We start from the raw sequence: 27,016 nt of genomic DNA, 5'->3' as shown, positions 1-27,016 counted from the left end.
TGAATTCCACAAAGTTTTTTATTCTCTTTCCCAGTGCTCTCTTTCCTCTCTCTACTCCCTTCCCCCTTCTCCCAGCTGCTGTCAGTAAGTCCATGCTGTGTCCAGGGCTCCATATCTTTTAACAACCTTCACATTCATGATTCCCATAGGGAATGGCATCCAGCTGGTCTGGATCACTACGCTAGGACACGACCAGAGCATCAGCTCCTCACTCCTCTCTCACACTGTCCATGAGAGGAAAGCTTTTTACCAGAAGGGAGGAGTCACAGTCAAATAAATCATTTTAAAAGTGGGACAGTCCAAAAACAGCATACCCTTCTGGTTTGTATTATATTTACATATATGTATTTGTAGTCTAGTTATCTGTACTTGGCTTTCCATACATAGCACATGTGGTACAGACAACGGCACATGAAACCAGCACAGTGAAATTATGACCTTGCCAAGCCTGTTTTGGCTGAGTGTAGTTTCTGCTTGTCAAACCAAGGGATGCCTGACATAGTGAAACAGCACTGCATTTCTGGAGCAACACAATTTTGTTTTTGTCTGTTGCTCCGCATTATGAATGTAATCACACCCTAACCTCTGCTAACCGCTTTTACCACAGCCTCAGCAGCACAACTCTAAGGGGCTACAGCCCTTCTTCTTTGTGACCAGTGAGACAGGAGTTAAAATACCACAGAGTCTACACTAACACACAGCGGGCTGACACAGGCCTGCAGCTGTCCACGACATCACAGTCATACTGAGACAAGCGGCAGTGAGAAGGTAAAACAGTTACAGTCTGCTCCAAGTTTTTGTACCAGATATCTATCTGGACATGGTATAAATGTGCAGAAATAACAAACAGCTAGTTGACATGCAACTAAAACAGAAAATGGATTTAAACAAGCTTACAGATATCAATCACAGTCACCGGTGTTGACAAGGACGTCTTCCGTGTATCACAGGACGAATTCTGAGGCTGACAGCCCTAACTAAACACCTTCCCTTCAGCCCTTCAGCTTGTCAGGCAGCACCAGAGAGGTGAGGCCCACCCCTCTTGTGAAAGACGAAAACCAATCAGGGTTTGACAATCTCCTGCCACTTAAGTCACAGAGCAGGCAATCACCTGAATGAACAGAAGCCAGAAGAAGCTGCTGGCCTTCACATTCATGATTCCCATAGGGAATGGCTGTGCACCTCTGTACTGTGTTTTTGAGGCCCTAGTAAAGTCTGTGTGGGTAAGATGCTCATCTGGGGCTTCCTGACTCCCTGCCAGCTCGGCGCTGGGGGAGAAGGACAACGAGGGTAAAAGGGAGGTGAAGGGGGACACTGAGAGAGAGAGAGAGAGAGAGAGAGAAAGAGAGGGAGACCAGGGGTGGGGGGAGATTAGATGGCTTCTAGTGTCTCCTCCCCACACACCATCAGCCCAAGACAGCGAGTGCTCATTTATCAGTGTCTCTGAGAGCTTTCCAGCTGGCAGTGCAGCGCTATCTGTTTATTAATTGAATTAGCCTGCATCCGAAGAGGCCCAAGAGTGTCAGAGCACAGAGGCAGGTCAAAGAGATGAGGGGCCACTGCAAAAGCAAAACCTATCCCACATAGCAAACAGATCCAAGAGATAAAGGAACATACAGCGAGAAAAGACAACAGGCTACTTAAATAAGTGGCAGCTATTATATCAACAGTAGAGTTTAAAGAAAAAGCCACAGCTTACATTGTGTCAGAAGAGAAAACCCTTACCGTGATATAAACGTACTCCTGAAGATATCTCTGCACAACTGCCAGCTACTGCTCCATCTGGAGTTGAGACTCCATCTCAGTTAAACCCAGCTCGGCCAAAAACTTAAGTCTTTGTATCCAGAACCACAGTGACGCAACAACGGGACGTTAGCAGAGCGATGATGAGCAGGCTGTGATTCTTAAACACCTTCATCAGCTCCCTAATGACTCTTTAACACATGGTTGTATTTCCCCCAGACTGTGCTGAGCACAAGAACTTAACCACCACGTGCATTTTACTCTAATAACACACGCATACGTATACATTTCTCCTGCAGCAACATGGCCGCTACAGAAAACAGTCATTAAATCAGTGCAGGTGTTAGCCTGTGGCGGCACAGGGCACTCACAGATGGGATGGCACACAGTCTGTCCTACCGCTGTCGTTGAAATTTGGAAAAACACAGCAAAGACACAACAAGAGGATGAGGAGTCCATGACACCATAAGACATGTCAGCTTCTACCAGGACGAATCTATAAACAAGCAGGCATTTGACACTACATTTCATGCATTCTATAAGTGTACTTAAAGTAGTAAGCCTATTGATTTTTCATTGTTAAAACACCACCCCTGACTCAGCCATCTTTTGCCCAAAGGGGAGCTGTCACCTCTCAGACCTTTGCCCCCTGACCTCTCCACTCCCACTCCTTCTTTTTAGACCTCTCTCATTTATGTGGTTTCAGAGATACCAGGTGATCACCCATTAATGATATTTATTAATGGCTGCTTCCTCTCTGACACAAGGGGCTTTGAGTGATGTCCCTGTGAGTGCTCTGGGCGCATCCTGAGAACACACTCAGGTTTCTCCTCGCCAGATGACTTCATATCTATTAACCCTGGGCGGAGGAAGCGAGAGCACGGAGCAGGTACAAAAGGAGGAGACCACGCCCGCCTCTGGATGGGTAAATCAAACCCAGTGAGGTCAGGGTGAGCACTTTTATTCCCCTTAAAAGTGGAGCAGTGTACTATCAGGGGACCTGTGGCCCTCTGGCGCCTCACAGCAGGTTAGAAAGATTTAACCAGTCTGTGGAGTCATAGTTTAAGTGCAACAAGATCACGGTTTCAAATGGAGATCTTCCGCTTCACATTAAAGAGTCCACTGAGAAACATTAAAGCTTCTGTCTGTCTCTGTCAGCCTTTTGTTAACACAATGCTAGCACAGTGATCATGTGTAAGCGCACAGTATTTCTAATTGCATAATATATCATAGCTGTAATTTTCCTGGCAGTATTTTTTGTGGCCCCCTAACTCACACTCTAAACCCGACATGGGTTCACCATCTGCAGTTGAAAGCAGGAGTTTGGCTCTGCAGCTTCGCCAAGCACTCAGAGGATCTAATTCCATCCTCCTCATCTCCACCACCACCACCACCACCACCACCACTACCCACCAGTGCCTGTCTGCAAAACCCACTCTCTGTGCCCTAAAACTCCACACCCCCATTAGTTCAATTTTATTAGATTTCCCTCTCGCCCAGAGAGGCAGTAACCTCCCCCCCTTCTCTCTCTCTCTCTCTCTCTCTCTCTCTCTCTCTCTCTCTCACACACACACACACCTCTTCCCTGTTCCTCCACCCCCTCTCTCTCTGCTTGCCAAGAGCCGGGGACTGTTAAACTGATTTCCTCAGGGAACGGCGAGGCAGACAGTCTGATGGGAGCGCTGGGCTGTAATGTCGCCCCCTCTCTCCTCTCTCTCCTCTCTCGGGTTCTGGGCCAAGCTGATCAGAGCCGGGATGAACAGAGCCTCCCTGTGGTTCCAGACACAGACGGGGAGATGGACATAGGCCGGCTGTTCTGCCAGGGCCCGGCGCTCCGGTGGTGCTCGGAGGAACCGTGGCAGTATGGGCGCAGCGAGACACACACCCACTGAGGAGCATGCTCCAAAGCATGCGCTCATACTCTTGGCAGCTTCTCCACCCTGTCAAGTTAATGGATGGGCCCCTGACTCCACTCTGTATATCCCCACTGTTCCCTCTATTGTAAAGTCCTGCTCTAGTGCAGCCTACATGCTTATCACTACACCCACTGCCATAATCTTGAATGCAGAGAATGCCTCAGAGTGAGTGAGACAGGCAGAGCATGAATACAATAATAAATGCTAACATGCGTCTCAATTTGTGGCATCAAAAGTGACAGGCAAGTTATGTGTCATCATGTTAATTAAAGTAACTTGAAATATGATGACATGAATCAAACATAATTTCAAAGAGGCTTAAAATAACAGCCGTCAAATGCCTGTGTATTTCGGCTGAAACAGGACCCTTAACTTCCCTGTTTAAATGTAAATTGTGTTTCTATTTGTGGCTGGAGTATTCATTCAGACCATGTCCTGTGATAATGAATACTTATATTTATTGTATCAACATATTCAATATATTTCTTGACACCCACAGGCACAAGATTCCTCTTGTGCTCCAAATTATAAAAATCACTGAGAAGCAATCTACTCTCCTTTCAAAGAGAAGAAATATAAAAAGAAGAATGCTGTTAACTTTGATCACCGTGCTGAGGGCAAAATGAGGATGTCTAGAAAACAAAAGTGGGCCTAACCTTTGAGAATTAACTGGTTTGAGGGATGAGGTAGTGACCTAACTTTATCAGACTGAAAATCTCTGACACAACAGACTTTTTCCAATCAGCCCTCCAGTGTTTGAGTGGTTATTTTGGAGTCCAGTGAGTATCTCGTTCACTGCTCAGAGGCTCCAGGGGGGCTCATGGTGGCTGGACCAGTTCAGTCTGGCCCGTGTGGTGACGGCAGCTGGTTTACCCAAGCTTGGCTCTATCGGAGCCCCGTCCCATTCACGGGCCCTGAACCATGACCAAATGGCCTTCACATACACCTCCCATCAGCACAGCTAAAACAACACGCAGTCATCCAAAGACAAACAGATGCGACACTCTGCGCCACAACTGCCACCCTCGTCTAGAACCCCAACCACACACGGCCACACACACAGACATGCAGAGGGTTAGGAGTACAAGCACACACACACACACACATGTAACCACTCAAATATAAGTGCACCAGTATACACAGTCCTTAAAAGATCCCGCTGTATTTAAGCTTTACAATGTCAACTTTTAACTTTCAGCTTTAAAAGATATTTAGCTTTTTATCAACTTTCAAATGACAGAATCTAATTACAAGCAAATGCTCTGACTGCTTAGGTTTTATCTACATCCGTTTCAACCAAGATGTTCCCACAGGAACATGTGAAATGTAAATGTCATGTGGATTTAGGCGTGTCACTTAAATCCCTTTCTGATTGAGACAGTGATGTTGGATAAACCTGGTTTGTTGCTCTGAATGTGTCAAAGCAGGTAATTTGACCTGACTTCAAAACCCTGTTCCCGGTGTGGGGTTAACTACATATTGTTACTATACAATGTGTACACATGGTTACTGCAGAATTATTATAGTTTTTTTTTTTTACTTTATAGTAGACGATGGCAGTGGCTTCTAGCCTTGGCCACCAGAATGTCACAATCACAGAATGTAGGTTGTTGTATTAAGAGCTGATATTATTCTGTGGTTCAGCAGTGATGTGTATGGAGCTAAAGCTGCAGACCCCACTTTTGTATAAATTGCATACATTAACCCGTGAAAGCAGTGTGTATAAATGTGTGTGCATAAATGGGGCAATTGTGGTTGAACAAATTGGTCATTATTACAACAAACAATCCCACTGGTGAATAGCACTAACAAAGCCCGTCAAATGAGAGGCAGAACATCTTGTAACACAGCATGTCCATTTACCTCTGACTTACTATTACTATATACAGTATGTCTCAGTGGTTCAGACAAACCAAACACTTTGGCACTGGAAACATAGTGAAAGCAGTGAGAGAGGGGGCCCCTCTCTCATTGGTCTGTGTCCAACACTGATAAACTGGCAGACATACATTGATCTAGTGCTCCTCGGTCCTGCACTCCACTCTGCTGAAACCATACCTCCATAGCAAGAAAGAGAAGCATCATATGTTTATCATCTACAAAACTTTCTCTGCGTCCAAGACACGGACACTGTCCGCACTCTCTATGCAACACTGTATCTTAGCATATCTTACCACGTGTCTTGTGTCCTGTGTCCTGTGTCCTTGTTTGACTGCTGTTTATCGCACATCCACATGTTTACTCAACTAACCACACATATGTACATAAGAGATCTGTATCAAATACTACAAACTTTGTTTTAGGCCACTTAGTACACAGATGTGTTTTGACTCCAAGGACAATGATTGCCAGAGAGGGTGCTGATACACTGAAAGCGAGCCACAATCGTGAGCGTACACACAAACATATAGAGTACACATACACGTATTCTGGAGCTCAGTGAAGCAGCCTGCAGATTCAGCTGTGCTCTTAGCTCACCGTCCCTCTCCAATGACATCATACCCTGACAATGCCACCATTCATACAGATGTTGCTTACAAAACCTGGAGTAAGACTCCTATTGTGTGTACTGCAGCTCCTCCTCACAACAAGAGGTTTAGCCAGAGGTGCTCCCCTACTACGATGGAGGAAAATGAATGGAACACGTAATAGGGTTACCATGTATGCTAATGGTTTAACTGCTTATAAATGACTTCACAAAGAGCTAATCGCTCAATCAATCACAGTGTAGCAGAGTTGAAAACTGACACATCTGTGGCTGCTTCACAAGTTTTCTTTTCTTGGAATTTATGAACAGAATATGCATGTGACTTTCTCATTTTTCATTTGTTCACTGTTTAGGGCAAAACTTGATCTTTAAGCCTATTAACCCAAAATGCCTGTTGCAGTTCTGTAACTATACTGAAACATGAGAACAGTGAGGGTTGTGTAAACGAAATGTAAAAAGCTACAGAAACACTTTGATTATTGGTCCTCCGGTGTCCTATGAAATGTTTCTTTAAGAGACGCTGTTTTTTTCCCTCCTCAAGTAAAAAGGAGTACATTTAGAGCATGCCAGGAATTATGTCATCCACCCATCTAGTGCCAGCTCCACAGCCAAGAGAGCTGCAGTGAAGGAACATATAGTATTGTTTACCTCATAAAAAACTCAGCACCTAGCCTGATGCTTAGTGACAAATTTATTGTCCTTAGTAACAATGTAAACAATAGATAATTGGGAGATAATAAAGAACACATTTTCATACACCGGCCCCTCTGTCTGAAATTAGCAGGCAAGCAGGATGTGTGGAAAGCATGGAGCTCATTTAAAAAGGGACACAACAATGCTGTACTCCACCACTTTGAAAAGGGTCCCACTGACATGAGCTGAGTCATGTCCCATATTCGGCACTCGCAGTCATTTAGAAGCAGCTTGATAAGGGCTTGTGTGGGCTTCCCTTGTTACAGATGACAAATGATAGCGAATGTCTTTCATCACACAAACAAAGACATCAAACCATCTGAGCAGGAGAGGAAGGTGGAGGAGAACACAGTGCACATATGCCCATGTGTGTTTATATATTACTGTATGTGTATCTCTACGTCAGGGGTGGAAGTAGCAAATTACATTTACTCTCGGTACTGGAACAAAGTTGTTGTTTTGTGTACTCCATGTCCAGAGAGGTGACACAGAGGTGAGAGGTGCAGTTGGCTTTGCAGTTTGTAAACAGTACAACAATCCAATATTATAAAGAATTACATCATTATGGGTTAAGGTTAACATTAATGTTGTTTTTGTTGTCACATAGGTTAAAAAAAAGGTTCCAGCTACCTTCTAACAGTTAACTAATAATTAATGCACTGCCTGGCGAGCACGCTGAGCGATCCGAATCAAACACACCCACGATGTGGCAGTGCACGCTGGGTCTGGCTGACATGCTAAATGCTAAAATGCTCATGGTGGATCCTCCAGCAGTGACTGCTGCTTTCACCTTCAGTGAGTTGTGTGAGGCCTTTCTGCTGTTTGCATGAAGAGTTTAGAATATAGACTCTTGTATGCACAGGCAGCAAAGTGTCTGTAAAAAAGGAATATATTGTTGGGCTCTGTGAGATGATGTGTGTTAATGTACTTTATTTTGTAGCCTAAATGTGTTCTTTAATATAAGAGGTCTCTCATATAACATCATCATCATTCGACTTAATGTTTACTCAGAGTACATTTTAAATGAGTCTACTACTCTTTCCATACCTGCTCCATATATACTATAAGTACGCATGTGTTGTGTGCATGTGTGTGCATCTCATTTGTCACTTGTTTTTAAGTACCTGACTGTCCGTATGTGTATGAATGTCTGTGGTTGACTAACTATGTGACACCGTGCGAGGAGGATGACACAGAGCTGCACACATACACACTACAGTCAGTGTGTGTGTGTGTGTGTGTGTGCGACTGTTCGCGAGGCCCTGTGGAGAACTGGCTCTGAGCGTTGATGTAATGCTTTGGCCGGTGTGCTGTGGAACTTGGCCTCCTCTCTGCACCGTTTCCTCTACGCTGCGAGGGTCAACTATCCCACAACCTCCAGCACACAACACGCACCATTCTATTCCCCAGACCACAACAGAGCAGAACATAACCACACCCGGCACCAGGAGCACCCAGTCCTTCACAAGAAGAAAAACACTTGAACCAAAACTAATAAAACACTCCAATCTCAGCAACACTCCCAGACAACAAGCTAAAAGCAATAAGGGAAAACATACAAGTCGGTTACTACACCGTCGGGCTTTGCTGTACCACTTAAACGATGGCACTTAAGGAGAAAATCAGAGATAGAAGAGAACAAAGATGGGCACTGATGCAGATACAGTCTTTGGCCCAGAGAGCACAAACAGAGAGCTTAGAGCGAGATATGAGTCCCCAAGGGGCCACAGCAGTCCTTCGGCTCATTAACTATTTACACCAGAGACAGGCCTCCCTGCTGCTCTGGCCCACCACAAAATCAATTAGCCTTCATTAGCCCAGGCTCTGGGCATGCTCTCTCTGGCAGGGGAGGGTTAATCCTGCTACCAAGGCCTCCAGTTACCACAAAATATCAAACAATCACAAGCATACATGCATGCACACATGCAGAGGGGTAAAAGGAAACTAGGCCGAGCAGAAGTCCTTTTGTGTCACCCACAAATAATTCTTCCAGTTTCTCACTCTCACTCGCTGTTTGGTGTCTCAGAATATCGATATCGTCTCTCGCCTTTCAACTCCCCTGCTCACTCTGCCTGTCTATCTATTTCCTTCATGTCTATCAAAGTCCCACTCAATCCCCTTCTCCGCTCTCACAATGTAAACGTTGAGCAGAAAGAGTGCATCCAGGTCCATGCCTCGTGGGTGTGGGGTTACAGTGCGGAGATTTCCCATTGGCGGAAAGTCAACATGGTCGGGGTAATGCGATTAGAGCCGGATTGAGAACGTCGCAGGGGACACATGGGCCTGATCATGGCCCAGCTATCCGATAGTGAGGCCGTATTTATCGACCTGGCCCGGGCACGGATATTACAGACATTAGAGACCCAATCTATGCTTATGAAACCCTCGCTGGAGATCGCACCCTGATAACACAATTAGTCTCTCACTTTCTGTCCACAATCATGGAATTCCATCAGTTGCGTTCAGACATCAGGGATCAGAATCTGAATTGATCCACCTTTGGTTGCTGTGCATCGTGCCTGAATGGCCAACTAACCAGAAAGTTGCATGGTCGTGGGGGCCTGTAGCCATTTAGTGGCTGCATATGTTTATGGGAGGCCTAACAGAGCATTTACAATTCAATTACATAGATAGGAGGAGAGGGAAAAAAGAGTAAGATGTGTCTGGATGACGGCCAGAGGAGAGATAAGCTTAATACACTAATATTGTGTTACCCCAGCGTGTTACCATAGGAACAGTTGAAGAGATTCAAAAGACTACAAAGACGATCAATCTTGAGAGAGCAGGAGGAAGAGGGAGAATTAAATGCCATGGGAATGCTCCCGCTCTCCTCTATCAGAGCAATAACTCTTCTAATGACCTCTGCTACCTCTCTCTCTCTCTCTCTCTCTCTCTCTCTCTCTCTCCCCACAAGATGTTTCTCTCCAGCAGACTCAGCTATCAGTGAACCTTTCCAAACACAAAGAGCAGCCAATGCTTTTCATTACGGTTTGTGATTTTTTTGATATCCAAGTCGTGAAACTTGCTCTTTCATTTATATGGAGCCTCTTCCATCTTCAGAGTTATTTATTGTGAAAACAAAGGCTGGCTGGTGGTCATGTTGCTGCAGAGTTTATCAGTTCATATCGCCAAGAGTGTATAGAGTGTGCCAACTGTTCATCCATTTGACATGAATCAAAAGTATACTGTCAGTATTAGCAGTGCTAACATGCAAAGCCGGACTGGGTGGAAGGTTTCTTTCTCTTCAGCTTCTTTCGTCTTTCAGTCTTCTATACTTATTTAACTTTCAAAATCTGTCTCCTTTCTGTCTCTCTCCTCTCTCAGCTACGTCTCATTCCCACCACTCTAACTGCCTGCTTTGTGAAGGATGAGGTCATTTGATTTTTTCCCTGCTGTGTTAAACTAGTGCTAACAAGTTGCAGGACCTACAGAACATGTTCTGTACATTAAGATATACATCAGGCAGTCGGTGGGCAGCCCTGCCACAACCACATAAAGGGCCCTTTATTCCAGCCAGAGTCTCCAGTGCTGCACTGGCAGGTTCAGACACAGCTTTGATTACACACCAAATGATGAAATCCACACAGACCTAAGAGCACAGCTTTGCTGGCACAGACCAGTGGAAAAGAAGAGGTTGCAACACTTTGAGCTTGAGTGTGTGCACTTGTATGTGTGAGCGCATTAATGTGTATGTATCCACGTGAATACATGCATATACTCACCAGCTTGGCTTCTGAGTGCATGGAGGGAATGTGAGTGGAGGAGCAGGAGCTGCTGTGGGTGGGTCCTTGCATACCCATCATATTGGAGCCCATAGACATTTGTCTCTCCATCTGAAGATTACAACACCATGATAACAGTCATACTCACAAGCATAGACATATTATTCCCATACCACGAAACGTTTTCATACAAGATGAATCAATAAAAACTGTTTATTTAGCTCTGATCTTATGTCTTAACAAGATAATATCACTGCTTTTACAAAATAAGCTTTAGCATTGAAAGCGTGAGACTCATCTTCCTGCTCAGTAGGCTATGGGGGATGAGATGAGAGAGCACGAGAGACTGATTTCACATGACAGGCTGCCCCGTGCACAGCTCTGTGTGATGATAACTGGAGCTGACCCAAAACAGGAAGCCAGCACGGAGGGACTTAACACAGGAAGCTGGTGCAACAGGGGCGTGCGTGTTTCTGCTAATAGTGTGGTGAGTGTCAGTAGGACAAACACATCAAACCCCTCTTGGTGCAGGGTATGTAAGGTGAACGAGACGTGACTAGGTGTGCGTTTATCTGTACGAATGCTTTAGAATCTGTCTTTGTGTGTGTGTGTGTGTGTGTGTGTGTGTGTGTGTGTGGTTACCGCCTGCCTCTGAGTGATCCTGGCCAGTGTGTTCATGTGTCTGAATGTGAGGAAATCAGCTGGTTGAGCTGACAGGGGTGAGAGGTCATCTGTGCAGGATGATGATGTGAGCAGTGTTCACTACGTAGGAAAGACGAAACCTTTGTGTGTGCGCCTGCATGCATACGTGTGTGTGTGGCCTCCCAGCTGCTGAACTCTGGTTGGTGTGGTGGTCTCCATGGGGAATGGCCCCTCTACACCCCCCTTTGCCTGACCCCCCCCCCCTCGTCCACAGAGACTCAGGCCTAGAACCTGACACACAGCCTTAATTGCACTAAGTATGTTTTGTGTAAAAATATCACCCAAACCTGCACCCCTTTCCTGAACCGTCAATCTTCCCCAAAATGGCTTAGCTCTTAATTTAATAAACATGGGAGGGTTTTTTTTCCATACCATAAACACAGGCTGTCTTGTGTTACAATGAGAACACATGTTGTATCATTAGAATCCTGATATGAGGAGCTTTCGCTGGGTTGTTATCATTCCCCGCTTCCCAATGTGGGTCCTCTAAATCTTTATGGCTTAATTAGAAAAATACTTTTTACAGGAGATGGCCTCCTTATAAACTGTGGTAAGTCATTTTAATGGTGATAGAAAACATCCAAAACTTTTACGGTTTACACTACCGTCACATATGAGTGAGTGACTTTGCTTCTGCATGTGTGAGGGCACCCGTGAGTGAATGCGCTCTGTGCTCCGTTGTACTCACAGGCATCAGTACAGCGGAGGAGCCAGGCATGGTCGGGTCTGGCAGAGTTCCAGGCATGGAGGCTGGCAGAGGCTGTCTCTGTCTGTTTCGTAGGTGCAGCAATGAGGACAGAGAGCCGGGGACAGGCCTGAGAAGACACACACAGACAGACATTCAGGGAACTTCAGGTTTCACACTGTTATAGATCAGAACATCAAGCCCAACTACCACCACCACTATGGTGTTATCACTTCTCCTTAACTGGTGTATAAACACATAATGACTGATAACGTAGTATGTCATAGCTGTAATCATATCTTATAATATGTGGTCACGTCAAATATCCTTACAGTATGTTATAAAACTGTTTATACACATGAACAAATCATTCACAGGCGGCTTTACACATTTCAGATATATATAAGATTTATTTTATATGATTAAAACTGTGTTATATTAATTCAATCATTGATTATCTGTCTTCACAGGAGGAGTTATAATTGGTGAAAAATACATTCATAAACATTCCTTATATCTGCTTACAACTACAGCACAGTGAGTTATAAATCATTCATTCAGTGATAAGTTTCTGCTTGTAAATGATAAAGGGGGGATGGGGATGGGGATTGAAATAAAGTGTTACCATATGTATTTATATATTATGTTTTATATAAAAACAAAATACTTTAACAAATCAAATAGAAACAAATGTGGTATTTATGAAATTGTGCAAAAACACCAAGACCTCACTAGATAAAAGGTAAGGAATATGTGGAGAAAACTGTATAACAGGAAACTAAATGGGATACTAGGGATCACATAAAGGGCTTAATGACTTAGGCCACCTTTACAACATTAACTACTGAATGTTTAAAACTTTAGTTCCCAAAGAACACCAACTCTGTGACAAACCTCTTTAATGAGTTTTAATGGAACAAGAGAGAAAGTTGTGATCGTCGTACTGGATTTTGTTTGTGATGGACCTCATCCTGCTGGCTGCAGCACCGTGTTTGGAGGAGAGGCTATCGACAAAGAGGATTAGACTGCAGAGAACCCTATTGCAATGTGAGATCACTAAAGAAAACTTGCAAATAATTTCACGCATTTATTCATTTCACATCTGTGCTATTTCTCTGGTTCTTAGTTTCCACTTGTTTCTGCAGCTACAAAGTCACAATGGAAAAGTGTGTGCGGCTGTGCCTTCATGCTGCAGTTGAGAGTTGAGGCATCTTGGGGGTTTTTGGATGCACTTTAAACAAGCACACTTCATGTAGTACAATGGATGAATAACGATGATGGTGATGATGAATGAATAATATTTGTCATAACAACCACATGAGATGTGCATGACGAGAATCATATTTAGAAACTGCTACAGCGGTGGAAGTCCTGTGGGGAAAAATCCCCCTTGGTGACCACAAAAGCGTGTGTGGACCAACAGGCCTATCCACACTTATGGCCACATCAATAAATCACATGTACAGATGAGGCCTGGGCTTAGCTTAAAGTACTGACAGCAGTCCTGTCACAGTCACTGGCTCAGGGCTGCAGCCATTCAAACACCCAGACCACTCCATCTGCACGCGGTGACATCATTTATACAACTGCCACCAAATCCCTGCTTGGAAGAACACTGATTCCCAGCTGCAGGGTGCAGCTACACCCACATGCATACAGTAACTATTCAGTCCCTACAGCCTAAAAAACAGCGTCCACCACTTGATTCTTAAATAACATGTATCAACAGAATCAATAATCCTTGCGTTATCAGTATCGTCAGGATGAATGTCACTCAATAAAGCTCCATTTCCTTGAGCATTTAGAAATTAGTGCAAACAAGAAGCATTTAGGTTAGCTCTGTTCAACAATTGACCACATCATAGCCTGGTTTACCGTAATAGTGAGTAGTGAGGGAGTGATGGCCAAATGGGGGGGGGGGGTGTACCAGAGCAAACGGTCCCCCACCTGAATAAATACCTGTATTTTTCCAGACCTAAATATGTGCATTTACGCTCCAGACATTTTAGATTGCTCCACACACACACAGGACCATTACCGTCCCCGACTCTGTGTCATTCCTGTCTAACATCCCAATTTATCACAATCACACTCATTTAACGGCACGTATGACATCTGAGCAACACTACAAATCCAAACATTTCCACATGGGAAAAGTCATGAAAGTACAATGAGGTATGCAGTGTAGCTGCACACTACATCAACACAGTTTCCCTCTGCGTTCAGACTCTGCCAGCGTCCAAGAGGATGAAATAACAGTCACGAGGCAGTGGCAGTGACACGCTGTCGATTTTCTACGTGTTTTTTTATATTCAGTATGATGACTGACTCATGAGGTTTTTTTATGCACTGTAGATGTAGAGTGAGATTCTCTGAGGCAAACCGAGGGGGGGAAAATGTAGCCAACAATTTTTTCAACATATGCTGTAAAATCTATGCTCACGTCTCTTTAACAACTGGACATTGGCTCATTTACAGTATTTTGTTTATAAAAGTGGTTCATTTAATATTCTTTTTGCTTAATACTGAATATCCAAATATTAAATGCATTAATATATATATATATATATATATATATATATATATATGTACACATTAATGATGCTGATTTAATTCACACTTAAGAGTTATGTAATGTTACATGGTCCTAAGTAGGCGGGTTGCCCAGAAAAAGTATTAAAAATGGGTGCTGGAAGTGATTGTAACTATTTAAAGTCCAGTGTGTGCCAGATCCTTTACTGGTGAAGAATAAAACCTTCTCAGAGTCAGAAATAACTGACCAATTAAATGCTCTAAGGTGTTGATATTCTCATTAGGAAGGTTGAAACAGACTGCAGCATACAAACTAACATCTGTCTTCATTCAAGACAAGACAATAAATTGCACAAACACAGAGCTACTTGTGACAGTCCATGACTGGCAGAGGTCAGGACAGAGCACAGGCAGGTCGCTGCTTGTTGCAGGTCAGGCTCTCGCTTTCTAGAGAAGAAAGGCTCCTTTGAAGCTTGTACAGGTTGTACTGCTGCTCCTGTCTGTTAGCAGGAGGAGGACGAACATAATGTCCGTCACTGCCACACACACCAATACACAACCTGCTTGTCAAGCGGGAGGAAAAACAAATCACTTCCTCTGGGGATTAACTCAGCTTTGTGCTGACTCTGCTGATAAAGAGACATTTGAGACTGACTGGAGGAAAAAGGCCACTATTAATAAATGTAAGAATTTTGTTATTTGTTAGAACAAAAGAAAGTATAGCTTCTTTTAAAAACACCACTCACTTATTGATGTGTACATGATAAATATTTCTTATATGCATTACAGTATCAATAGAGTTGAAAGATTAGTCAAATAATCGATTAGTGAACTGACAGACAATTATTTGGCAACAATTGGAATAACCGAAATAATCATTTAAGTTATTTTTTGAGAAAAAACTATTTTTCAACCATTATGCATGACTAAATAAAGGCTCGTTATATTTCTTTTTTCTTTGCTCTGCCTGAAGAATGCTTCCTCTTGTGTGACCAGTTGATCTTCAGGAGCACCTTAAGGTTCCCTGGACTTAGAACGTGTGAAATGTAAAGTGTTCGGCCTTCTCATTCTTCAATTAATCAGTGAATCAATCAGGAAAGTAGTTAGTAAGTTGCAACCTGTATCAACATACTTTATTGAAATGCATCATTTCAGCTTTAGCTTGTAATGCAGATTTCCATTATCCATACACAGTATATATAATAAACTTCATTTATATTGCACTTCAAAGTTACAAAGTGCTTTATAAAACCAGACAAGGCAGATAAAATGAGAATAAAGCCAAAGCACATGAGCACATAGGAAGTATATATTAAAAGCTTTCTAATTGAAAACATGTTTCTTCTTTTTAGTTCTCTTCTGATTTCTGCATTTACATCTGTTTGCCTGTACAGTGGATCAGAGGATTCATGTTCGTAGTGTTTGTGGTGTGAATAAGTGCATGTGTGCCAGTGTGTGAATGTTCATGAAGCTCTGTGTGAACGTGTGTGTGTGTGTGTGTGTGAGTGAATAATGACAGGCTGTGGCTCCACTGAGGGGATTGATAATAGCCTGGGCTGTGGGCCCCAGGGGAGAGCAGGTAGACACTCTGCAGTCCTGACCCTGCACTCTCACATTACTGAGTGCCTAGCTCTCAGCCCAGCTCTCCTCCACAATCCCCGCCCAAGAACCACCACTGCACCACCCCTCCAACCACCCACCCACCTTCACTCCACCATGACATCACTGCTAGACCTTCTTCCCTCCCTGAGTCCCTCTTGCTTTTTTATCTCTTGTTCCATAGTCTATTTCTCTAAGTTATCCTGCTATTTTTCTGCCTTAAGGCGCAAAACCGACAACCGTTCATTGTCCTGTTAATCCTCTATAACTCTCTTCTGGACCCCTCACGGTGCCCACACCTCAACTCAAGCCCCTCTGGACTTGCTTGCACTGATTTACAAATCCTGCAGTCTGCACACACACTAAGCTTTACTGTCCCAATCCCCACAGTCCCAACTCCAACTCAAGTACTGGGGACTTAAACACAAGGGGCTTGGCTGCCATCCAAGAAGAGCAAGAGAGGGAGAGAGAGGTGCAGTCAGTCCACTGACTCATATCCTTCCCTTTCTGACTCTGCTCCAGCAATGATGTAATGCTCTTGGCTTTTCGCCCTCCCCCCACCCTGTGCCTGCCCACCCCTAGATTTCGTCCCTCCCTCCTCTCCTCCTCTCGTTTTTTCCCTCTCTTTCCCTCCTTGACTCGTCCAACATTGCTGCGCTCACTCCTTGCTGGGTGAAGTCACTGTGAGCTCTGGGTAGACACAGCAGCTAAAAACTTTCGAACGTAACCAAAACAGCCCAGGGCCAAGTTCCAGACGTTCGGGAGACGGTGGTGCAGTCGCCATGGGAACGGGGGTAAACAGAGGGAGAAACAAGGGCCTCAAACAGCTTGCAGCTGCCTTGCTCTCTGAGTAAACACTACACAGGACCTGCCCCTGATTTACTGCCTTTAATCACTGGTGGGAGGAGAGTGCCATGGGGTTTGGACTGAGGAAATAATACGAATCTGATCAAATAAATCAGCTCTAATGGGTTACGACACAGGCTGACTTTTATTAGCGGGCTAGAGGAGGGATGGATGCTGCACTGGGATGGATCTGGGATGGGGTGTCCTCACATTAGGGAGCCTCAAGCTGAGTTAAGCCATGCCAAAGCACAGTTGAGAAATGGTGGTGGATGATACTCTGGAGCAAATTAGCGTGAGTGTTGCGGTATTTATTCACCAAATATGATTGTTTTGATTCATTAGACGCCATTGGCTGACGACAGCGAAGATGGGTTGTCTTTCATTTTCAGCGAAAGTCAAAAGCATGTCAGTACATTCCTATCACCAGTGAATCAGAAAAAAACTCTTGAGCAACAACTGTGTCATTTTGTTACAAGCTAAACTGGCATCTGTCAGCAGCACCTGACTAGTGTTGTAACATTTGGCATACACTGCCCCTTTCGCTTTCAATGGTAATCTATCCCTCTTCATCTACTAAAACTAGCTAAAACAAATTAGCATGTATGTCCCTCTCCTCCTTAACCAACTCCTCTTTCTCTCATCCAGCCACCTGATCCCTGACTTCCACCATCAGTCTCATCCCTCTGTCTCTCATTCAGTTTTCCATCTTCACTTTCCTTTCATAATCTCAGTGCATTTTTTCCCACACCTCCATTCCTCTGATCCCATTTTGTACATACTTCCATCCAAACATGATGATCTTTTCCTTTCCTTGTGATCTTCTCCTCCACCCAACTAGCCACCATCCTGGTAGAAAACCCATATCCTCACATCTGATGCCTCTCTTCTCTCCCTCTTCCACCCTCCTGATCCTTCATTTCCTCTCCTCCATCTACCTTCTATCCCCCTCTTCCTCTCCTCCATCCACCTCTGATCCCTTTCTTCCTCTCCCCTGTCCACCTCTGATCCCCCTTTTCCACACTTCCCCGCGTTGTGATCCCTGCGCTCCCCAGAGCTGTGAGGCATGTCCCTGTGTGTGAGTTGCTTGTGCAGGAGCCTGCATGTGTGGTGGCCCCGGGGCAGGGATGACACAGCCCTGCTGGAATGAGAGGGAACAGAGTCTGGGCGTTCCTCTACAAACGCACTATTAAACCCACTGCAGTACACAATGAGCTCATCTTAATTCAGGTCAGATGTACATCCTGCATTCTCTCTCTTTCTTTTTCTCTCCTTCCTTTTTTGTAATTGATTACACCATATACCTTTGTATTTCTGTACTTTTGTTTATTTGCTCTCCTCTTCACTCTACCTGCTAACACTCTACGTGCATTAGCCCCACAGTTCATACACGTTTGACACTATTGCCCATATTTTCCTGTGGAGAAGGGTATTTGTCAAGTCAGAGCACGAGGGCACCTCAGGCATTTTGTAGAGGTCCCGCGCACTCAGGACGGACCTCCCTCCTTATTACCACTTTCTGAATCTAATCTAATCATAAACAATAATATGGGAAGTTTTGTTTAAATTGTGAAGTTCATGAGGTCAAAGTTTGTCCGTGGAAACCCCATAACTCTTTGCAGAGGTGTGGAGACTTTCTCTGTTCTGGCATAATAGGTGTTGAAATCAGCACAGTTGTTTTTTCACATGCAAGGGGAAGAGTGTTATGCAATCTATTATGTGATAGCATCCTGGAATTAAAATCATCAAAACTATCAGCACCTCTACGTTTCCATCAATTAATTGCACTGTAACAGCAGAAGTACTAAATGTAAACAACTGAGAGAACAACTGAATATCCCATTAGGATCAAAATATACTATATGTGACAGACTATGCACAGATTGCATTTGCAAATTAAGTTCATTTGAATTGTTGTGACCATTAGCTTTTTTAGAAAGTGCTAGTCATTATCTACAAATCATATCAGGCTGGATAAATTAAAATCTTCTTAAGACAACACAGGAAGTTCACTGCAAATTTGTCACCCTACACTTGGGCTTTGCATGAAACCTTACTGTTCAGATGATGTGCAGACCAACATCTATTTGTGGTACTTCCCTTAAAGCGAAACAAGGAGGACAAGTAGCTCTGAGGTGTGAAAAAATATATATTGCGCATATATAAAGCAGCATGGGAAACAGAACCACAAATTGACTTCCTTCAGAGCTTTGCACAGTGATGTGACAGCCAAATTTAAAGTTGCACACATATGCCCAGGGTGGGACAGATAAAGACTCACAGCACACAAATGTCAAACTGCAAATGAGTATGGTGGATTATTTTGAAGTAAAAGAAATTGTTCATGTCACATTTGCACAAGAATAAAATGTTACAAACTTTATGATTTTTTAAAATGGATCCAAGTCCAAGAAAGATGAAGAAATATTGTCTTTGTTAGATGGTGACAAACCAAAACCAACTGACTTCAAAAGTCAGTGGTTTTGAGGATTGTACCTTTTAGGTTGATCCTCAACATTAAAAAAAGTGACCCCATTTAATAAAAGCACCTGTTTTTATACACAACCAAAACTGAAATATGCATTAAAATACCACATCACTATAAATTGACGATCAGATATTTTACCACATCTGGACTGTGATCACTCCTCACTTAACCCAGCTGCATTCACGTTGATTGTGCTGTGTAATGGAAACGATTGGACTGGATTCCTCTCCTGAGCCAGAATAGAAGAATGTCATTTTTATTGCCTTGTGCCCACACCCATACCCGCACATCTCCTCTTACGAGTCAAGAGGTTGAGGTTTCTACAGAATGTTGTATCTCACATGGTTGACTAGTAATGTCTAACGCATTTAACTCTGACATAACTCAGCACCAGATGTTTATAATTGAAACGCAGAAAGCATTCAAATCTGTTGGACACCGCTTCCCTTTGTATGATAATGATAGCCGTGACATTAAGATCTGCTGGCTGTTTCTTATGCCTGGTTTTAACACTGGTTTGTGTCAGTGCAGCTCCCCAAAGACCTTGTTTAGGGACTCAGAGCAGAAGGGGAGAGAGAAAAAGCGAGAGAGAGCGAGAGGTCCTCAGGTTTCACAGCTGCAGGCCCAGCTCAACCCTAAAGTAAATGGACTTGAGGAAAGCCAATCCTAATTGATTCCAAGCCTCAAAGCTCTTTAGTAAACATTGTGGAGCAATGAAAATGACTTGTTATCCTAATTCATTGGATGCTCACGCTGTGCGTTCTGCAGAGCCGAGAACGCAGGAAGCAGATGGAAGCGAGATTAAACTGATTTTGTTTGGTGATTTCTTCTCATTGAGAGATATATTCACCAAAGAGCTCCATAAAGTGTGTCAAGATTAAAAGCTTCATAGGCCTGCTATGATCACATACACAAACATACCACTCTTAACTGTTCCTCTGGTTATTATGATGAAAACTAAGCATAAACATTTGCACAGTAAAGAATTTATGCACTGTGGATTAAAAACAGAGGAACAAAGTTTTACATGATTGCCTTTTCTTCACAAAGACATGGAAAAGCAAAGCATGTTGGTGACTACAGTTAAGGTGGCTTAATAGGACAACAGGGTAATTATAACAAGCGTCATAGGGAACTGATCTGACCTTCAGTAGACTCCCTAACTCTCAGTCTGGACAGACACAGCTAGCCTGCGAAGTGTCCAACTTGTACTGTGTAGGAAGTTCCTGTGGAGAGACCCTGTGAACAGAGCCTTTGGTTGGCCCTAATGGCTTCCTGTGGAAGCACTGCTTCTCATTGTAGGGGTTTCCTTAACCCATTTTCCTGCTGATGTGAATATTTCCACATCAGAGTTTTCTCTCGTGTGAATCTACTCATCCTATTCATGTGTTAGGATTCCACCGTCCTAGTAAACATAGCACTTACAAGTGCTGTTTGGGGAATGCCTCAAACAATGTGCTACAGATAACTGTAGCCGAGACTTTCTGTGGCTGAACACCACCACCACATGACATACCAGCCCTAATTTTCAAGTGATGTGTTTTTGTGTGTGCTAGAAGTAAAACCACCAGCCTCTCGACAAATCAGTGAGAGATCTGTGATCATAAAGGGCTGTGAAGAGAAGTGAAGTGGTGAGTCTGTGCTTTTGCAAGGTGAGGAGTTTTTAATGACAGGTAAACTCAGGTGAAGTAGACCCAGCAAAGTCTCTGTTACTGGCAGTGATTGCTGCTCCTCCAAGGGGATGAAATTCCAACCGTGTCCTCAACAAAGAGCCTGACGGGGTGTCAGTCAGGCTTAGTGATGGGCCTCCCATCCAATATTCACTAGCTCCTCAAGCTGTAAATCTACACAGGACAACCTCGACACAGCGCAGGCCTAACACTGAGCCATCTCAATGTCGAACTTGCTTGCCACAGGTCTGGTTTACAGTAACAAAGCCCTGGCATAAGTTTGAAGGTGGTTGGGGTTAAGGGACAGGGGATGAATGAGGTCAGTGGAGCGTCTTCATAAGGAAGAAAATGTTTGTGTGTGGTAATGATTATGTTACTGATATATAAAGACAAAAGGTCAGTAGAGGGAAAGACGTTACGCTCAAAAAGCTGATAGCCCCATGACCGTTAGTAGAGTTTATAAAATCACACAGCCTCACTGCATACAGTTCGCAGATATGGATCATCAGCACAGGGTCGGATTATGACTCTATGAACTATTCCTTGACCACTAAACCCTGCAAGTAAATAATGAAGCAGCACACCACACAGATTGTTGTTAAAATATTGTCTATATCTGCCGTTATTATACACCTGTAGCATGGCAGCGCAAATGTATCAGAGAAACGAAGCTCTATCATTCCCATACAGTGAAAGGAACTATTTTAGAGCACGAAATGTTAAACCGTTGTAAAAGCAGTCACGGCTGAGGCTTCAACAATGACCTCATCTTGTCCTCTGGGACCCTCTTTGGCATGCTCTGCTGTGGGACAATACTGAATGAACAGCAAAACATGAATCGCAGGCCCCATACACACTGCTCCGAATGTAACAAAACACTGACATTACCTCAGAGACTACGGAGGGATGACAATCGGCATGGACACAAAGGGACCAGGCCTAGCCTAAGGCTGTCGCTGTAACGGGGGCACACTTGAGGTGAGAGGATACGCTCCGACCACAGCACTTCTCAGATAATTTTCAGTCTGTCAGCAGATCTTAACAGGGCCTCTACTACTCGGCCACAAAGAGGAAAGAGATGCAAAGATAATAACCCAAAACACTATTCTTCCCTCTCTTTCTGTTCCAAATCTAATAATCTGCTTGGCCTACTCACCCTATCTGCCTGTTGGTGGATGGAGCCTGAGTGATGACGGAGCTGGACTGAGGAGAGGGCAAGGCCTGCTGGATCACTATGCTGGTATCATGGTTGCCCATCCGTGAGTGGGAATGCTGGTGCTGGCCTTGGCCTGCCTGGCCGTGCAGTGAGATGTTCTGCAGCGAAGAAGGGGAGACAAAAGCAAGCAAGTATACAAGGTTAGGCATCTGTCAAGAGTGTAACCTACTTCCAAGCAAGTTGTATTTTCAGCACAACTCCAGCAATTACGACAGTTTGGCCTTGGGCTCCATTTGCCCAGCTTGAAAGGGTAATGAGGGACCATGTAAACTATGATTTACAGGCTTTTTTTCTGAGTTGAGTTGGGGAAACATTGTGAGTCTAATGAAGACCAGGCTTCCTTATTGTTATTTGCCCAGCAGGACAGTTTGTTTGTTTTACCTCTGTTACATGGTACTGCATATATATTCCATAATAACCCTGTACTGTAGGTAACTATATATCTCCACGCTCAACTCACATATCTTGGCATAAAACAAACAGCAAGTTGAAGTAATTTGCATCGAGTCAAATGTGAAACAGCCTCTGGAAATGATTAAAGACACAAAACTTTAGAAATAGTTTGCTTGACAACAAGTACTCACCCTAAAATATGCATGTCATAGCTGAGGAAATTAAAAGTGTATCAATAAACTAAATCACTCACTCTTCTACTCATTTTAGAGTGTCTGTAAATGAATATGTGACTATTTTATATTCATATTGGCTGAAAGCTTTCACTCAATATCTCTGCTAATTATGCTATGCACTCCCTGAGAGTCTTGCTCTGACTCGCCTCCTGCTGACTTAGCAGAGCCTCCCATCATAAACCACACAGGCTGGGGAGGCTAGACGAGGCTGACCTGAGCGCAGACGAGCTCCAGAGCCAAACCACCCAGACGACAGCTTAGCTACAGCGTGCACTGCACATCTTTCCAGACATTAGATAAGCAGTCTGTCTTGTGGTGATTTGACTAGTACCCATGTTTCAGATGAAGGAGCATTATAGGAGAGATCTATAATGCATTAATGACCACGTCTTTTGTTGAATGTCAAAGATTTGCGACTCCGCTCACATGTGAGAATGTCTGGCCAGGTCTTTTATTGCTGCCAAAAGAATTGTCTCAGGGGTCTGTCTTTACGTCTGGGAAGAAATAGGACTCCCTCTCTGAGAGATGGCTGGAGAGCTGTTTGAAGTTACAGGTGGAGAACCTGATCTCTTTTCTCCTCATCTGCGGTGGGTGACAAATCTCCACCTGCGAGCCCTGTCTGTCACTGTCATCAAGACTGATAGGGATCAGGGAGTGTGTCTTCTGGCTCACAACAAGGGCTGGATGTGAAACTAATGACTATACTTTGGATGAAAAGAAAAAATATGGCAGAAATATCGGAGGTGTATACATTCCTGTGGTTTTGGATTACATGAGGTGTAGGTGTTTTGAATCTATTAAAAGCGTGTGCATCAGCTCATAGGGTGTGGGCTGCTGTTAGTGACATGACTGATGACAGCACCAGATAACAGTTCATAACCACCTGACCTGACCCCTGTGGGTGGCTGTGGCTTTGGGTTCAGGCTTTGTTCTCTACCCTGCTGTACCTGTTTGTTGTCCTCTTCTTCCTGGGCCTTGCAAAACTCCTGCTCAATGGAGCAGTCCAGTTCACTGAACAATCCCACCTCCTCACAGTTCTTCAAGAAGCGTGTTGGTGTGGGCGTCTGGTCTGAAAATCAAGGAAATGTTTTTCCAAGTTATAACTTTAAAATCAACTACTGTTAATAGTGGCTGTACATATAGTACACCATGATTGTGGGCAGCACAAGGAATAGAGCAGCATCCTGTAACACATCATGTTTGGGACTTTCTTTCAGTATTTTTTATTCTATTTTCATCTTTTTCATTTTTACAATAATTCACATAAATGTTACCGTTAAATGTATTGTACTAGGTTAGCGTAAAGCTAATTTTAATCAGGGGCATTGGCAGGTCACAATTGAAACACACATACAATGACAGAACAGCACTAAACAAACAAACAGGACACATGATACAAAAGTATACACAACAGTACATCACACACACCATGTTAGCAAGAAGTACAGTTTATGTTAAACAAAGCATATTTGTACTGATATCACCAGGTTTGACAGTTTGTTTTTGTTTCAGTGTATAATTTTTTACTGTTTGACCTTTAATTTGCAAAATCAGTTCCCTTGTTCTGTGATCTCTGTGTTTGGTTTGTTTTGTATTTTCTCTTCCCATTGATTCAGCATGATGTTAAAATGCTCTTTATTTTCATTATTTATGTATGTGGACCACCACCAAGTGTTAAGAATGTACATTGTATTTGAAATGATTTTAAGAAAACATAACTTCCATTCTGTTGGTGAGAGAAAGATACTACGCTTGACAGCCCCATTTCAGCTGATAAAGTACAGATCCAACCTACTGAGTGGGGGTCTCGTTTGTTGAGCTCAGTCAAGCCGTGGTATTCAACTTGACGTTGTGGGGGGTTCACAAAGATCAGGTTTCAGACAGTTGAAGGTGATTTTAGGATCAGGCTTGTTTCAAAGGCTAAAAGCATACTTCATGATCTGTTTATCCATTCTGGCTAGACTGGGGATTGACTCAAACCTTCATCATGACCTGTTTACCCAAAACACAAATATACTTTTTCCATTTCGGCTGAGAATGTGACACGTTCTATTAATAAAAAAGGGAGTAATATAAATTTTTAGTTGAGGATAACAGCTATGAGTCAATGAAAACATTAGCAAATGGAGCAGGAGGTTAACTTTATGTCAACAATTATAGAGAATAGATCATTTTGGTGACCAGCTTAGGGCACGTTACCATGTGTGGCTGAGCTGTAACTTACAATATAAGTGCTGACTATTTCATCTTGAGCTCAAGGTCTCAATAAGAGAAATGGTCAGAGCTGTAACTCAGACAGCTGGCGATAAGAACACCCGGCCTGGAAAATCCGATCCTGCTGTCCACTGAGCGTAAATAATAAAGAAGACACAATCTCGGCGTGGCTAGAGGAGCTCACACTGATGTCTAGTGTGGCCTGGCCATTTCTAAGAATGGAGATCTATCCTTATGGGTTGGCCTTGGGTTGACACTTGTATATGCAGTACACAATCTATGATTTGATGTTTCTTTGAACAGTAGATTTATGTACACCCCACCATCCATAAAAAACATTGTAAACTATCTCCCACTGTCACTACCACTCTATAGTAACATCAAGACTAATGACACCAAAATGCAAATCACACAAAGCAACGGAAAGCAAGAGTAATTTAGCTTAACATGCTGATTTCTCCCGTCATACGTCAGCATCTCTGTATCCTCTTGAAGTGTGCGTAAGTGATATGCACTGAAAAGACCCGAGCTGCTGTGTGTCATATGATTCACATTACTGTAAACAACTGGTATAGGCACGCCATAAGGTTTTCTGATGACAGACAAGTGTGTCTGAGCATGAGTCACCAAGGCACACACCTGCAAATAAACTACAAGTTCCACATGAACCCTGCTGAGGTAGTGTGTGAGTCTGTATTGATGTAGCCGTAACTCACCTGATAACATGTTGTCGTGCTTTATGGAGGGGAACTTAAGGGTCATCTCATGTTTGTGTCGATGTATCATCAGATGGTCCTCTGTGGGGAATCGCTGTTGAGTTTTTAAAAATAGGATTGTAAGAATTGTATGTACAAAGACATATAAGTGCTCTAACCACTTGACTGTTATTCTCCATTTAAAGTAAAGAGTGCACCCTAAACGGGCATCAGCCCTGGTGTTGACTTCTAAGAACATTTTTTTCTATAGGTATCTTAACACCTGCAGCGTTATTTACAGTTTGTGTTTCACTCAGATCCATGCTATTTTGTTTCTCCCTTATGCGTGAGGCAGTAACATACTCCTCAGACCCCCTCAATGTACACCTCTTCATATTACAGGCAGAAATACACATCCAAATGTACACACTGTGTTGCTTTGTCTCGACACACTCACCTGAGAACAGCCAGGAGCGTTGCACACGAACGGCCTTTCCTGGTCTGAGTTCATCACTCTGGCCACCTTCTCATAAAACTGCAAAAAAAAAAAAAATACACAAAAGAAGAAAGCGGGGAGAGGAAGTCAGTGACTTGAGTTTCCCCACCAGCATCCAAGAGGAAAAATACACTCATTGTGTCACGCTAGACGTAAAATTACTGTTGCACCTGAAACAGCTGTGTGGTTATTTTCAGTAATAAACACACAGATTTCTCACACTACACTCATCGAGGATCCACTAAAATGACATCAAGGTTCTGGGTTTTCAAGGACTGGAAACACTGGATTCAATAACTTCAGCAAAAAGTTGGAAAGCATTCAAATAGTCCTTTTATTACACATAATCGTATAGACTATAACCTGCACTAAAGCCATTCCTGAACAAAAACAACAACAAAAAATAATTTATTGCTATAGCACTCTATAAAACTTCAAATGATTATTCTCACCACAAACTGACAGAATCTGGTCGAGCACATATGGGGGTGGTCTGGCAACAACTCCCCGGGAGTAATGTGAAAAATCCCTCTTTGCTAATTTACAAACTTTTTTTGAAAGCTGACATTCTATTTTCAAGTTTCAGTCGTACAGCAATCATTTCAAGATTTTGTCGTGAGAACAAGAAAATGAAGAGGTGGCAGAGCAGCATTACATGAGGGATGAACACAAGGTGCAGCTCGTT

The 27,016-nt window shown here is 43.4% G+C and overlaps 1 protein-coding gene across 2 annotated transcripts in view; it reads right to left on the bottom strand.

The window, feature by feature from the left end:
* The window catches only part of creb5b (cAMP responsive element binding protein 5b), a 30,862-nt gene extending 4,501 nt beyond the window's left edge, over positions 1 to 26,361 (bottom strand). Inside the window, exons 1-7 of one of the 2 annotated variants that reach the window (XM_070912424.1) lie at positions 26,293 to 26,346; positions 25,857 to 25,950; positions 23,864 to 23,995; positions 23,063 to 23,067; positions 22,238 to 22,395; positions 11,953 to 12,079; positions 10,563 to 10,673 (exon numbers count right to left, since the gene is read on the bottom strand). In XM_070912424.1, the coding sequence (XP_070768525.1) occupies positions 10,563 to 10,673; positions 11,953 to 12,079; positions 22,238 to 22,395; positions 23,063 to 23,067; positions 23,864 to 23,995; positions 25,857 to 25,950; positions 26,293 to 26,346 (681 nt within the window). Of the gene's footprint in view, positions 1 to 10,562; positions 10,674 to 11,952; positions 12,080 to 22,237; positions 22,396 to 23,062; positions 23,068 to 23,863; positions 23,996 to 25,856; positions 25,951 to 26,292 lie in introns of both variants that reach the window. The other variant, XM_070912422.1, reaches the window with a different exon arrangement.
* Between the last annotated feature and the right edge of the window lie 655 nt (positions 26,362 to 27,016).

The sequence above is a fragment of the Enoplosus armatus genome, chromosome 9, assembly GCF_043641665.1.
Source record: "Enoplosus armatus isolate fEnoArm2 chromosome 9, fEnoArm2.hap1, whole genome shotgun sequence".
NCBI lineage: Eukaryota > Metazoa > Chordata > Actinopteri > Centrarchiformes > Enoplosidae > Enoplosus > Enoplosus armatus.
The sequence above is the reverse complement of the archived record's forward strand: the minus strand, read 5'-3'. Positions and strand labels throughout refer to the sequence as shown.